The following is a 15,109-nucleotide window of genomic DNA, read 5'->3' as shown; positions in this document are numbered from 1 at the left end:
GTAACCACATTGGGTTTCCCTAAGCATTCATTCTTTTCTTACTTTCTTGCTCCTATAATTCTATAAAGTCTTACTGTCCTAATCCTACAATTCTATTTTTTTTGGGGGGTGGAGGATACTGGGGATTGAACTCAGGGGCACTCAACCACTGAGCCACATCCCCAGCCCTATTTTGTATTTTATTTAGAGACAGGGTCTCACTGGGTTGCTTAGCACCTTGCTGTTGCTGAGGCTGGCTTTGAACTCGCGATCCTCCTGCCTCAGCCTCCCAAATCCTGGGATTACAGGCGTGCGCCACAGTGCCCAGCTCTAATCCTGCAATTCTAAACAAAGCCAACAAGGTCATTAATGAGCCTTCTCCCCTTGTTCTTTTGTTCCTGTCAGTTAACATGAACCTCACACCTTACTGTATCTAAGCTGGCCCCGAACCTCACCTTTCAGAGCCTCCTGAACGTACTTCTCCAAGTAGTACTTTCGGAGTTGATCATTTTCCAAAGACTGGTCGTCGATGCCATTAGCAGTGATGTAGATATCTACGTCTCCGTAGTTCTTCCGGATCCACCTGAGCAGCTTGCGCTCTCCCCAGGGCAGCACCGCCAGGCGAGTCGGGGAGCTCAGGCAGGTGATGTCTTGCAGGAACTGCACGTCCCTGTCCGAGTCGTAGCGGCTGCCGTTCTGCTGCTCGTGCATCACGTATCTAGTGGTGAAGTGGTTTAAGGCATAGAAGTCGGCGGCGCCCTTGACCAGCCTGCGCTCGACCTCGGTGAAGTGAGGAAGCGCAGAGCTGGAGAGCCCTTGCCGATTCTTGGAGGCTATGTACTCCCTCATCGCGGTGGGGTAGTCCCCGGTCTTGAACAGAGGATCTGCGAACCAGGCAATCTCGAACTGGAGGAAGCGCTCCGCTGCCTTCCAGTGAGAGTCGACATAGGGGTTGGCTGGTTCCGCCCAGTCGGAATGCAAGGACAGCGACACCGCGCCACGCTGGGACAGCCTGTACTGCTGGTCATAGAGGTGCCAGACCAGGGCATGTGCGATCAGCAGATTGTGGGCTGCCCTGTAGGTGTCGTTACTAGTGCGGTTGTAGATGTCACTCAGCCGGTTAGGCTCATTGATGGTGATCCAGAGCTTCACCAAGTCTCCCAGCTCCTGGAAGCACAGCCCTGCGTAGTCCTGGAAGGCCGTGGCTGTCGACGGGTTCAGCCAGCCCCCGCTGTGTAATAGGGGCGTGGGGAGGCCTAGATGGGCGTGGGTGGGGTGATACAACGTGACCATTGGGGAGATGTTGAGCTTCAGCCCCTCGCTGATCACACACCTGTAGTACCTCAGAACTTGTTGGTTGACCTCAGACACGTTGCCAGTGGGAAGGACTGAGGCCCAGTCCAGAGCAAACCGGTAGTGGGTGACTTTCATTCTGGTCAACATCTCAAGTTGTTTTTTGATGCTGACAAAATCTGTGCATTGAGCGGGCCGCGTTTTCAGCTTTACTCCTTCCACTCGGTGCAACAGTCTGTTGCCAGTGGCATTCCACAAGTACAGGTGAGGGTCAGTAAACTGTGGGGAGGAAGCCATCGACTCGGGCTGTGGGAAAAGAAGCACATTCAAATAAAGCACATGCAGGCTAACTGAGGCTCTCAGCAATACACCCTTTAAGAGGAAGAAGGGCCTGATCTTATGGGGCCTCTCAGGACAAGAGAGAAAATACATTATGCATATGTCCTTCATAATGACCTCTGTGTTCCGGCTGTTCTCCTGGTGATGCAGAGAAAAGGCCTGATGAATTGATTATCTTCCCTTCCAGCCCTTGGCATCTCCAGGGAAACCAGGAAACATAGGGAAGGAACCATACCCAGGGTATGGCTTGGAAACAAATTGAGAAAAGACTGAGAAGCCATTTTCCAGCTCATTTCACCTAAAAATCCAGGTTATACAGTGCGGTCTCATGTGATTCTCTTCAAATGCATCAGGAAATTGGCTTGCTATCCTCAGTTAAAAGCAATTATGAAAGATGGATTCTAAACCCTGTCACAAATTGAAAACAAAGGTGTAAAGGAGTTCTCAGACCGCACTTGGATTTAGAGGGGACTGGTTGACAACAGCTCCAGTTCCTAAAAGAGATGGCAGGATGGGGGTAGGCAATGACTCCTTTCATTGGCTGAATGCACCTCTCAACTTTTTCTATTTGAAAAGTCCAAGTGATATTACCTTTGCTTCAGGTGTATCTCCCCCTACTCACGTGCCTGTCAAAATACAACTGTATCTCCCCAACCTGTAAATCTGTCAGAACACATATTTATTCATCTAAAAGAAGAGGATTGAATTCTTTCTCTATGCAAAGAACTTGGATTATGAATGGAAAGAATACCCATAAAATAAAATACCCATAAAACTCCCCGGGTTGCTTCTTGGATCTGGTAGTGTCTCATTACAGTCTGTCCTAGTCTGTGCCTTTGAAACTTAGGCTTGGCAATTATATAGTGATGGAGCTGTCTCACCTGCCTCCCAGGTGTGTGGTGAGGAGTTGATGCCCTGCAAAAGGGCTCTGTCGACCCTAAAGCACTGTATAAATGTAAGGTAGTCATGACTTGGGTTTTGTTTTCCCTGGATGCAATAATTGTCTTGGAGACCTTTGAGTCTAAACTAAAACAAAGGACTTAAAAAAGGGATTTCTAAATTTAAGACTAAAAAGGGCAAATAAATGTTCTGTACTTATGTTAAAGTACTTTTTCTTTTCATGACTGAGTTTAAATGCACCAGGGAAAATGATAATTAGCCTTTGGTAAATATTTTCCCTCTAATTGTTTTCTCATGTGTCATCTTTCATAGTATAATTACAAAACCATATTACTGCCCACTTGCCATCTGCCAACCAGTTATCCAGAACATTAAACTAGAGAACATTGATCATGTGAGCATGAAGTTTAATCTGGATATAATTAATTATTTGAATGAAATCTTTCTAGCCTATATGGTCAGTTTCAGTGTGTAGAAAAGCTGACGACATTATGATATTAAAAAGGTATTCACAAAGACAATCCTGCCATGCGGCAAGGCAAGATCAAATAAATATCTGTTACTTTTTTGTTTGTTTGTGGTACTGGGAATTGAACCCATGGATGCTTTACAACTGACCTATATTCCCAGTCCTTTTATTGTTTTATTTGGAGACAAGAGCTTGCTAAATTGCCTAAGCTAACCTTAAAGAGTCCTGCCTCAGACTCTCAACTCACTGGGATTACAGGTGTACACCATTGCGACTGGTGGTTTTACTTTAAAAAGTAAAGTATCTTCAGAAAGTATTAGTTTTAGTCAGCAAGTGGGTTTGATTAGCCTGCAAAGAAATCTAGTTAAATATGATGAACCCTTAACCCAACCCAATTCCCAGATTTTGTTTTTAAAGTTGTGTTCCCCACTAAAAGGATCCTGGGCTCCTTGGAGAATTTTTTTCCAGGTCTGGGAGAGAAAAAGAATGAGGTGATTCTGGGGCATCTAGTGCTGGAAAACAAGGAAGTGCTTAAAAACTGGAAGGTAAATGTCAAAAGATATATGAGCAGCTTGAAGGGGTCCCGGTGTGACAAGTTGTGCATAAAAATAAATAATGTTATAAAGATAATAATGAATTACAAAAAGTTGAACTTCAGAGAACCCAGCTAATAAGTGTAGAAGGAACAGTGTAATTCAAATTTCTCCATTTTGCTATCTATGAGAGGCAAGTTTCATGAATGAATTTTAAAACAGTTGTTTGAATTATTGTTCAGGAGCAGGATATTCATATATTCTCTGGGTATCATCATCAGATCACTTTTTTTGGTGGGGTACCAGGAATTAAACCCAGGGGCACTTAACCACTGAACCACAACCCCTGACCCCCTTAATTTTTTTTTTTTTAATTTCAAGATAGGGTCTCGAAATTTAGGGCCTTGCTAAGTTACTGAGGCTAGCTTTGAACTCACAATCCTCCTGCCTCAGCCTCCCAGGCCACTGGGATTACAGGAATGGGCCACTGCACCTGGCTTCATCTAATCACTTCTTAATTAAAAATAAAGGTACCATTTAATTAAGAGATCTGACAAGTGCCACCTTAACCAAGAAATCTGGTGACACTACTTCAACTGCATTGATATTTTCCATAATAAAACAAATTGACATCAGGTACCTCCTGATGGGATGCACTGATAGTGTACAATATCATCTATTTATCATTTTTCCAAAACTGGTAAATTCAATCTAATAAAGAAATAATCAGAGAACTCCAAAGCATGAGACATTCTATAGTCAATTGGTCTGAATTTGTCAGAATTGCCAATACCATCAACTTTGAAGGAATTGTTCTGAATTAAAGAAGGCTAAAGATGAAAGATGTGGGCTGGGGATGTGGCTCAAGCGGTAGCGCGCTCGCCTGGCATGCGTGCGGCCCAGGTTCGATCCTCAGTACCACATACAAACAAAGATGTTGTGTCCGCTGATAACTAAAAAATAAATATTAAAAAAAATTCTCTCTCTCTTTAAAAAAAATAAAATAAAAAAATAAAGATGAAAGACGTGTGACCTTTCTTTGCATTCTTGATCCAAAAATAATTTTAAATCTATAAAGGACATTTTTGGAATATTTAGAAAATTTGAATATAGATTGTATATAAGATGGATTGAATCAATGTTAAATGTTCTGGGCCTCTTGATGATGGAGTGATACAGGAGAATGTCCTTGTTTTGGGAGATACATGCCGAAATATTTCGGGGTGGAGCATAATGATGTCTGTAATTTATCCATGGTTCATAGAAGAGAGGGGCTGAGATAAAGTAGATGTGACAATGTTAGACGGCCATGGTGGTGCACAACTATAATCTCAGAGGCTCAGGAGGCAGAAGCAGGAGGATCACAAGTTCAAGGCCCGCCTCAGAAACTTAGTAAGGCCCTAAGCAACTTAACAAGACCCTATCTTAAAAAATAAAACAGGCTGGGGATGAGCACCTGGGTTCAATCCCTGGTACCAAAAAAAAAAAAAAAAGTGACAACATGAATAATTGGTCAGTCTTGAGGAAGAGAATATGTGTTTTTGTTGTACAAGTGTCAAATTTTTCAAAATAAAATGGTGAAGGAACAAAGGATACTAGAGACTAGAGGAAAGTAAGATGGGAATGTGTGGGGTTAGGTATAGTAATATTTTTGAACTGTTAATTTCATTTTGTTAGTCTTTCTGAAGACGATATCCAATTTTCTGCCCACATAGCATCTAGTCATATATCCTTTGGCTGATTTTTCAAAAACCAACATAATTTTCTTTGGCAAATCATTCATCCCCATTCTTAGTCCAAGTTGATGAACAGAAGCTGACTTTCCTGGGCTCTGAGGGGTGAGTACACAGGATCAGTTCTTTCTCCTAAAACTAGGAGTAGGGCAGATATCACAGTGTCAATCACTGGGAAGCTGCTGGGTCTTCAGCTAAAGCAGGAACTTGAAGGTTGGATCTCCCATACAGGTGGGAGAAGTAGCTCTTATATCCCCTCAGGTCTTTACCTGCCGGGTCTGGAGTTGTGAAAAATATCAACCTACTGAAGTCATAGGGAAAAGATGGTCATAGGAAGGAAGAAGTAGGAACTGGATAAATAGGTGGTTTAAGAGGGGACACAAGCAGAAGATGAATCACTGTTTATGTTACTTTTAGTAGCCACAGGGGTTGAGATTCATAGCCTGTGAATCTCAAAAATTACATATATTTTTTTGCACCAGGAAGTGAACCCGGGGATGTTTAACAACTGAGTCACATCCCTAGCCCTTTCTATTTTCTGTTTTGAAGCAGAGGCTCACGAAGTTACTTAGGGCCTCACTAAATTGCTGAGACTGGCCTGGAATTTGTTATCCTCCTGTTTCAGCCTTCTAAATTCCTGGGATCACAGGTGTGCGCCACTATGCCTGTCAATAACCTGTGAACTTTGGTCACTTGTGGTTTGGACCCTTTTGTCTGGTCCCATTCCTGTACAACTCATTGTCTTTTCATACACTTCTAGAGTACAGGAAATTGTATGTTATTGTGAAGTTCTATAGCATAGTGTTCAGGAGACAGACCTGGATAACCTGCGGACAAGTTATGTAACTTCCCTAAACCTCAGCTTTCTGGTCTGTAAAATGAGATTTTTAAGATTAAATAGAATGTGCATGCATGTAATAGTTACATTCTTGGCAAAAAGTATGGGCTTTAAAAATAGTTATTAGGAAAAATTTAAAAAAAAATAAAATAGGGATGGGGCTGTAGCTCAGTGGCAGAGCGCTTGCCTAGCATGTGTGAGGCACTGAGTTCAATCCTCAGCACCACCTAAAAATATAAAAAAATAAAATAAAGGCTTGCTGTCCATCTACAACTATAATAAATTTTTTTAAAAAAATAAAAATAGTTATTTGGGAAAGAGCATTGTGTATCTGAAGGCTTCCAGACTGTCTGATAATAGTTCTGCCACTACTTGTGTTGCCTTGGGAAAATTGATAGGTCTCACTTTCCTGGCCTGTAAAATAAAGAATTTGGAATGGAAAGTCTCTACACCCATACCTGGCTCTAAAAGGTGATCTCATTCACTCTCCTGATTCTAAGAGATGAGGACTTGCCATGTGCCTGGTGCTGCCCTACTAAAGCATACAGCAGACATCAAATAATTAAACATCTCTGCCCGGGCTGGGGATGTGGCTCAAGCGGTAGCGTGCTCGCCTGGCATGCGTGCGGCCCGGGTTCAATCCTCAGCACCACATACAAAGATGTTGTGTCTGCCGAAAACTAAAAAATAAAAAAAAATATATTAAAAAAAAAAAAACCATCTCTGCCCTCACGCACCTTGCATGGTAGAGGAGAAGACAAGTGATAAATAAGAAAAATGTATAAGGTTCATAGTAAGTTAGATGGTGAAGAGTTCTGTATAGAAATACAGAGCAGGGAAGAGATGTAATAGGGTGGATTTAGGGTTTTTGATTGCAGGGAAGTCTGATTGAGAAGGAGACATTTGAGCAAACATTGGAAAGAGGTGAATAATGAGATGTCGGGGGTGCTCCACGGGGTTATGGAGATCTCAGAAGGCAAATTACCCAGATCTACTATTTGCTTAAGTAAAGGACTGCTAATGATTTGCTTTTGGCCAAACAAAAATATATAAAATTGTTTTTTCTCACAGAGAAATGGTCTTAAGTTCTGTCTGAACTACACACTTCCAGAGGGCAGCCTCTTGGTCACTTGGACTCCCTCACCAAGTAAACCTTCTGGCCCATGAAAATGTCCCAGCACTCATCTCCTTCTTCCTCTTTCTTCAACTCTGCTCCATTACCTCTAAATAACCATGGTATTTGACATTGCCTAATACCTATCTTCCTAGCTATCATTGAGTAAATGAAATAAAACATGGTGTCCTATCTTCTCCAGTTTATGGTTGATTTGGAGGTAGCCACTTACCTTAAGAACAGATTCAGTGATACCCCAGGAGAAGTCACAGGGAAACTGACCCTGCATATCTGGCGTGGACTCTTTCAAAATAAAACCATTTTCTTGTATGATCTGTTTATAGTAATGTGCTGAGGACTTGGGTTTTCTTTCTTTCTGTTTACTATTAAAATCCACATAAAATAATCCTCGCCGGGTGTTGTAAGCATCATGCCACTCAAAACCATCCAAGAGAGACCAGGCAGTATAACCAAACACTTGAATATCATCAATCCTTATTGCTGCACAAAGAAAAAAAAAGCAGAGACATTCAGAAAGGTAAACACTCCAATTTACAATTTCACTAACAACATGGCAGGGGACAGTGTATTGTGAAACCAACCTTTCCCTTGATTTGCGGGCCAGTTATATCAAATAGAAAATGCATGTTCCTTCCTGAAACATGGCAGTTATTTTAATCTAGAATGGTACCCCTATTCACATCACCCCTCATAACTGAATGGCACAAAGGATCAAATGAAAAATATTACTGAGATTTAGTGTGGAGATCTGTGACGGGGGGCATGATAATTTCTACAACCCTCTGGGACTAATGCAGATGTCTGCTAGTGACCAAGAGTTTCTCTCACTTCAAATTTGGTTTTGTTCCCATTTGTGGACAGAGAAACTGTTCTCCAGGGACTGAAAAGTCAATTCTTAGAAGTAGCATAAGTCTGTGTAGATATAAGGAGGCAAAAGAGACAAAGTGATGTAAGAGAATGAGCTCTGACTGGGCCCAAGGGCAGGGTGCCCAGGGCCTTGCCCTGCTGTGTTCCTGGGAGGGTGTTATTGGGCAAGTTTCTTGGCCTCAGTTTCCTTATTTGCAAACAGAATATATTGGAAAGGATGATCTCTAAGGGCCTTTCTAGCTTTAAAACTCTGAATTAATAAATTGCAGGAATGGGTAAAAATAAATTGTGAATATCAACATAAGCAACAAAAACAACAAATTCCCATATTAGCCCTGATTTTCCCTCCCCCACTCTTTGTTTCTTTCTTTCTACTTTCTGACAGTACCTGGGGATTGAACCCAGGGCTTCCCACATGCTAGGCAAGTGCTCTACCACTGAATTACATCCCCAGCCCACTCTGAATCATTTTCCTTAAAAGTTTTCATTTCTATTTTAGAAATGCCTCAGTTTTGCATTTTGGGGGTTTATCACTGACATTCTTTCCCTAAAAGGTGGAAAATCCATGGCAAAAGATTCCAAGAGGTAGAGTGGACACCTCTTCTGCCCAAGTGCGGAGAACTTGACCCAGGACCTGTGGGCAGTATCCTCTGCTCTGAGGTCCCTCTTGTGCATGTGGCTTGTGACTGGGTATAGCTCTTCCATGCTGTTCCTTCTTGAAATCTGGAACAGCAGAATTGGGGCAGTCTTGCTCTCCCTGAGGACCCTCCCTGAAGAAGCTGGGGTTTTCTTGTAGACTAGTGACTTCTAAAAAGAGCTACAGAGTTTTAGCAAGATCCACAGAGAATTCCTTTATTGGATGAAAGGAGCCCAATTCTGTAGGGAATAAAACCATCATAACCTGAGCTTGACTTTGGTTCCATTGTTTCAGTCACCTGAAGATGTCCTGCTTGAGTAATGGAAAAGGAATGAGGAGATATGTTGAGGTCAGAGGAAATCACTAGGATTAACAGAAATTTCTCAGTTTTGTCTTCAGACCTTTTATCATCCAGTCACATAATAAAAGAGTAAATGGATCATAATTTCAAGAAGTATCTTAGAATAAAGTAAAACCTAATAGGGAACTTTAAACTTATCTCTTTTAGCATTGTATCATTTATAAAGAATAAAACATCATATTCCCAACAATTAAAGGTCAACCTGTAGTCTGAAATTATTTTGACCTTAAACTTTTATTTAAGAAAGGACATAAAGTTGGGCATGGTGGTGCATGCCTGTAATCCTAGTGACTCAGGAGGCTGAGGCAGGAGGATCGAGAGTTCAAAGTCAGCCTCTGCAAAAGTGAGGTGTTAAGCAACTCAGTGAGACCCTTTCTCTAAATAAAATACAAAATAGGACTGGTATGTGGCTAAGTGGTCGAGTGCCCTTGAGTTCAATCCCTGATTTCCACCACCCCAGCACCCCGAAAAAAAAGAAAGGGCATGGGAATAATACTTAAAAGTTCTATCAACATTGTACAATATGAAATAAACCCACAACAACAATGATTACACATTCAAAGGGGACTTTAAATATCCTATAAGGATTCAACATTTTTAAAAATTTGAGCTAATGTGCAACCCACCTTGAAGAACCTGGTTGAGGAATTTCTTCATCATGTAGATGGCTGTGGTGTCTTCTGTCTTCACATAACTGTCCGTGAACCAACCGTTCTCGGTAATCAAGATTCGGGGGTTTCCATATTCCAGTTTAATCCAGTTCAGCACTTTTCTTAAATTGAGTGACAAATTTTGCCCCATTTTATCTATGGTGTTTGGGGGCTTGAAATTATTGGGTCCAAAGGAAAAGGCAAAGAAGTCAGCCGTGCCCCTTATCTCCTCCTTCTCTGCTTCTGAGAAAAGGGGTAGAATGGAGAGCGACTTCTTCATGGTATCTGGATAGTCGCCATTCCCATGAATAGGGGTGGCAAACCATCCGAGCACAAAAACCATGGATTCTTGGCACATGCTCACATCCATTGTGTTTTCTGACCTGTTTGGCTCAATCCAATGGGATCCCAATGTGATCGATACATAGCCTTTCTGATGTGGGCGGAAATTTCTGTTGTAGTTATGCCAAACTTTTGAATGAGCCTAATAAGAAGAAAATATCATTGACCTTTATTGTCCTTACAAGGGTTGTAAAACGACTGATGATACAAGGTAAAATGGCTAATAGTAAAGCTCACCACCTAAGAAAATAGTTGTGAGGGCTGAATGAATTTAACATATGTGAATGGCGTTAGAACAGTGTCTGGTACAGAGTAAACACTCTACAGGTCTCTGGTATTATTTCCATTATTATAAAAGGATGGCAGGTATTGACCGAGGCAGAAAACCAATAGAAAGAGTGTGGGCTCTGGCAGCAAACCTGGGCTTGAAGTTCATGCATACTGTGAGGCATGAAGCAAGTCACTTAACCTTTCTGAAATCTCTTACAGCCCAACTGTAGAATGAGACTGATAATATAGCATGAGATTAATAATACTAATATCCTTTGTAAGGTTGATGTCAGATTTACAACTAATGCATGTATAAAATATGTGGCATAGGGCTGGGGTTGTGGCTCAGTGGTAGAGCACTTGCCTACCACGTGTGAGGCCCTGGGTTCAATCCTTAGCACCACATAAAAATACATAAAATTAAGGTATAAAAAAAATTTGTGGCATAGAATACAGCACATAGAAGTACCACCAAAAGATGGATCTTATTATTACTGGTCCTCCTAGAGTTTACATTTCCAGGTGAGCTCTCTTGTAATAGAGCCTATTGATCAGTTTCAAGTCTATTTAATAGATACTAACTGGCACTTACTGAATGTGTGGCGTGCCCTGCCTTAAGAAGCTGAAATATGACATGGGAACTTTTTCTCAGGAAACTACTCATTGGGAAAATAAGACTGAAATATGATGAAGAGAAACATATAAAAATATATAAAATAAAACATTAAAAGAAAATTTAACCAAAAGCTAGAAGATATAGTTCAGCAAAGAGCCATGAGCTATGGCTGAAGGAGGAACAAATGTTAAGGACTCAAATTAAGGATTCCTGGCCCATTAAATGCCCAAAGCCACTTCTCTGTACTGGTCAACCATGGAATTGTCCTTTCTCTATACCATAGTTACTGCTCTTCCCCTCAGAATTTGACTTGTTTGCCTCTTTTTTTTTAAATCTTTTTTTTTAGTTGTAGGTGGACACAGTTCCTTTATTTCCTTTATTTTATTGATTTATATGTGGTGCTGAGGCTGGAACCCAGGGCCTCATGTGTGCTAGGTGAGCGAGCACTGCACCTCTGAGCTGCAACTTCAGCCCCACTTGCTTGTCTCCTGATGTCTCTCCCCACATCTCTCAATTTCTTATCTATTTGACAAATGCAAACTCTTGTTTATTTATTTTTTGTGGTACTGGGAATTGAATGCAGGGTCTCATACATGATAGGCAAGAAGAAGCTTTACACTGGGCTCTATCTCCAGCCCTTTTTATTTTATTTGGAGACATGGTCTCACTAAGTTGCCCAGGCTGGCCAGGAGCCAGTGTTCCTCCTGCCTCAGCCTACCAAGTAGCTGGGATTGCAGGTGTGCACTACAATACCTGGCCAAACCCTTATTATTTTTAACCTATGATGCCCTTTTAGTTTTGTTCCTTAGCTTTTCTTTTGCTCAAAGGTGATGTTTATATCAGGACAAACCATTTGAAACTGCCTTTTTGTAGGTCAAAAATAATAAAATATGAGCAATGAATTCAAACTGGTTAGATCTTATGAGCTTGAAAATGTTCTATAAATCCTGTTAGGGTGGGGAAAGTTTGTGTTGATGTAAGGGGTGAGGATTCCAAAACTGGTGCCATCCTCCTTAATGCAAGGAAAGCTAATTTAAATCATTCCTTGGAAGATTTTCTACAGGTGTAGATGCCTTGAGGCATCTCTGATCTTACTAGATTTTCACTGGGAGATCCTGGAAACACCTAGAAATTTTTTCTTTTCTTTCTTTTTCTTTTTCTTTCTTTCTTTTTAAAAATTCTTTTAGTTGTATTCAATGCCTTTGTTTTTATTTATTTATTTTTATATGTGCTGAGAATTGAACCCAGGGCCTCAGCGCACTAGGCGAGCACCCTACCACTGAGTCACAACCACAGCCCTGGAAATCTTTAAGAACATTTTCTCTCAGAATAATTTAGACTCTAGCCTCTTGTCTTCCTCTGACCTGAGGTCAGAGCTTCTGGAAGGAATCACAGAGGAGCAGGGAACACATGGCATACAGCCTTACATGGTCTTAGCCACTCTGTGGAATTTTCTGGGGCTAGAAACACTGAGGAAAATCTTGAAAAGCGTTTTCTTTCTTTTAAAATAGTTTTTAGTGGTGGATGGACACAATACCTTTATTTTATTTTTATGTGGTGCTGAGGATCGAACCCAGGGCTTCGCACATGCTAGGCGAGCGCTTTACTGCTGAGCTACAACCCCAGCCCCTTCTTTCTTTCTTTCTTTCCTTTTTATTTTGTTTCAAAATAAAAAGCGCATTACTAGGATTCAGGTGGGGGCAGGGGTGTTCTTTGCTTTATTCTCATTGTTCATTTCATCTCTCGGTAGCTTGAGTGCTTTCATCCATAGAGAACACAGTGACCAGCAGCTCTCTTCAGGGCTGTCATGTGCCTCTGATATGTACCCAGAAAAGCACCACACATGTGTAAACTAGCTGCCTTGCAAATAAGATACTACGGGATGCTAAAGAGAGGGTGAGGTACAATCAGCATCAATGTATTAACCTAGTCCTAATTGGAATCAGCACGCCTAATAGGGAAAAACAGGGCAGAAGAATTTATTCAAAAGAGATGTAATAGTTACCTACTTCAGAAATTATACGAAAGATGACCTAGGCTGTGATAAAAATCTTGGTTCCATAAGAATTTAAATGAAACACAGAGCAGCATAGAGAGCAACAGGCATATTATACCTCAGCAAGGCCTTTCCCACCTGTTTTCTGGATACCCATATGCATGTATTATCATACCCCAAGGTGACCTTCATGTTCCACTGTGTCTCTTTCACCATTGCTGCTATTTGCATAGGCTATCAAGGTATCTGAGGTGATCTTTACTCAGGGTTGAAGACAGCCTCTCCGTTCTCCGTCGAGAATGGGGGAGGTTCTCTCTGTGGTACATATGGTTATACCTTGGTCCTTTTGCCAAGTCACAAGGTAAAAATGTTTTGCTCCGAGATAGTGAATTTGACACAAATCTTGATGAAACAGGGATATCTACAGGTGTTATTTGAATTACACTCATAAAAGAGTTCTGTTGGAAAGACTAAAATAGGATTCGTAGAATGCAAACTGGGCCCAGCACCCTTGCACAGCGGCATGGACAGTTCCCCAAGGTTACCCACTATCTTGCACAAGGCCATCTACCTTTGGAATGATGAGTTAAGGGAGCTTCAGCCTTTGTTCTTTAGATTCCCTAGCTTAACAGGGAAGTGAGCTGTTTTTTCCTTTTGAGCCAGGTCTCAGGGGCCCATGTCATTGAGACAGTGAGGCGGGGTGGGAGGCTAATATCTCTTCTGGTTCCCTCCTCCAGTCTAACATGCCTGCTGCCTTTGATACCCCTGGAAGTACAGACTCAGATAAATTCTGTGGAAGATAGGAAACAAATAAGATAGCAGGCACAACTTAAGAAAGAGATGAGGAGAGGGTTAGAGGTCAGGAGAACATGAGGGGCATTGGTGGAAAGGATGGAGTGAGGACAAATGCACAAACTCAGCACATCACACATGGGCATTAAAGGAACTCTCAATCCTTTGCCAAAAGTTAAATTTTCCATATCTTTGCATGATTTTAGTCACGTTTCTTCATGTGAACTGTAAACTAGTCTGTTATTAAAAAGCTACTTACTAAAAGTATTAAATAAAATCTGTTAAAGAAAATTTATTTAAAAGCTCCAGAATCATAACAATGTTTTCATATTTCTGTGTTCCTGTTCAGCCTTTCCAAATACATTTCCCAGTTAAAATCACTTTAAACATTTCCCATTATTTTAGTTTCATAATTATCTTAATAGTATCACAATTCAACAGTTTGATAAAATATGATTTACTTGGGCATCTCTCTTTTAATAGAAATTAATTATTTTTTTTGTGGTGCTGAGGATTTGAACCCAGAGCCTTGTGCATGCTAGGCAAGTACTCCACCAGAAGAACTGTATCCTCAGCCCAAAATTAACTTGTTTTTATTCATTCTTTTCTCCTGTGATAAATAATATGGTAATAACTAACTTTGTGCATATAGCTTTTAATTTATTTGAATTATTTCCTTTTGGTTATCCTAGGAATGGACTTTTTTTTTTTTTGTCCTGGGGATTGAACACAGTGGAAGTTACCACTAAGCTATGTTGAGACAGGATCTTGCTAAACTGCTAAGGCTGGCCCAGAACTTGCAATCCTCCTGCCCCAGCTCCTGAGTCACTGGAATTATAGGCATGTGCCACCATGCGTAGCTGGACTATTTATTTATTTATTTATTAAAAATACCTATTTTCAGTTGTAGTTGGACACAATACCTTTATCTTATTTATTTATTTATTTATTTATTTATTTATTATGTGGTGCTGAGGATCGAACTCAGGACCTTGCACGCAGTAAGCGAGTGTGCTACTGCTGAGCCATAATCCCAGCCCAGGATTATTTAGTTTTTTAAATTGTATTAAATTCCCAAATTGCTTCCCATACTTTTTTTTTTCCCATTGGTTTCAGTGTTCTTTGACCATCTGTTGCAAAACACTGATAGCTTTATTTGTGAATAAATGGCCTTTGAGGCTCTACAAAGAAACTATTAGAGCTAATAAATGAATTCAGCAAAGTAGCAGGATATAAAATCAACACGCATAAATCAAAGGCATTCCTGTATATCAGTGACAAATCCTCTGAAATGGAAATGAGGACAACCACTCCATTCACAATATCTTCAAAAAAAATAAAATACTTGGGAATCAACCT

General features: G+C 40.9%; 1 protein-coding gene and 1 long non-coding RNA gene across 2 annotated transcripts in view; one reads left to right on the top strand and one right to left on the bottom strand.

Annotated features, from left to right (window-relative positions):
* Klb (klotho beta) overlaps positions 1-15,109 on the bottom strand; it is a 32,835-nt gene that overhangs the window by 2,154 nt on the left and 15,572 nt on the right. Inside the window, exons 2-4 of the mRNA XM_015482041.2 lie at positions 9,711-10,218; positions 7,431-7,699; positions 435-1,578 (exon numbers count right to left, since the gene is read on the bottom strand). Of these exons, the coding sequence (XP_015337527.1) occupies positions 435-1,578; positions 7,431-7,699; positions 9,711-10,218 (1,921 nt within the window). The remainder of the gene's footprint in view (positions 1-434; positions 1,579-7,430; positions 7,700-9,710; positions 10,219-15,109) is intronic.
* The window catches only part of LOC125610957, a 27,180-nt gene continuing 20,834 nt past the window's right edge, over positions 8,764-15,109 (top strand). Inside the window, exons 1-2 of the long non-coding RNA XR_007341063.1 lie at positions 8,764-8,776; positions 9,404-9,411. This is a non-coding gene — a long non-coding RNA (uncharacterized LOC125610957). The remainder of the gene's footprint in view (positions 8,777-9,403; positions 9,412-15,109) is intronic.

This window comes from Marmota marmota, unplaced genomic scaffold (assembly GCF_001458135.2).
Source record: "Marmota marmota marmota unplaced genomic scaffold, marMar, whole genome shotgun sequence".
In the NCBI taxonomy this organism is placed as follows: Eukaryota; Metazoa; Chordata; class Mammalia; order Rodentia; family Sciuridae; genus Marmota; species Marmota marmota.
Note: the sequence above shows the minus strand (reverse complement) of the source record. Positions and strands in the feature narration are given on the sequence as shown.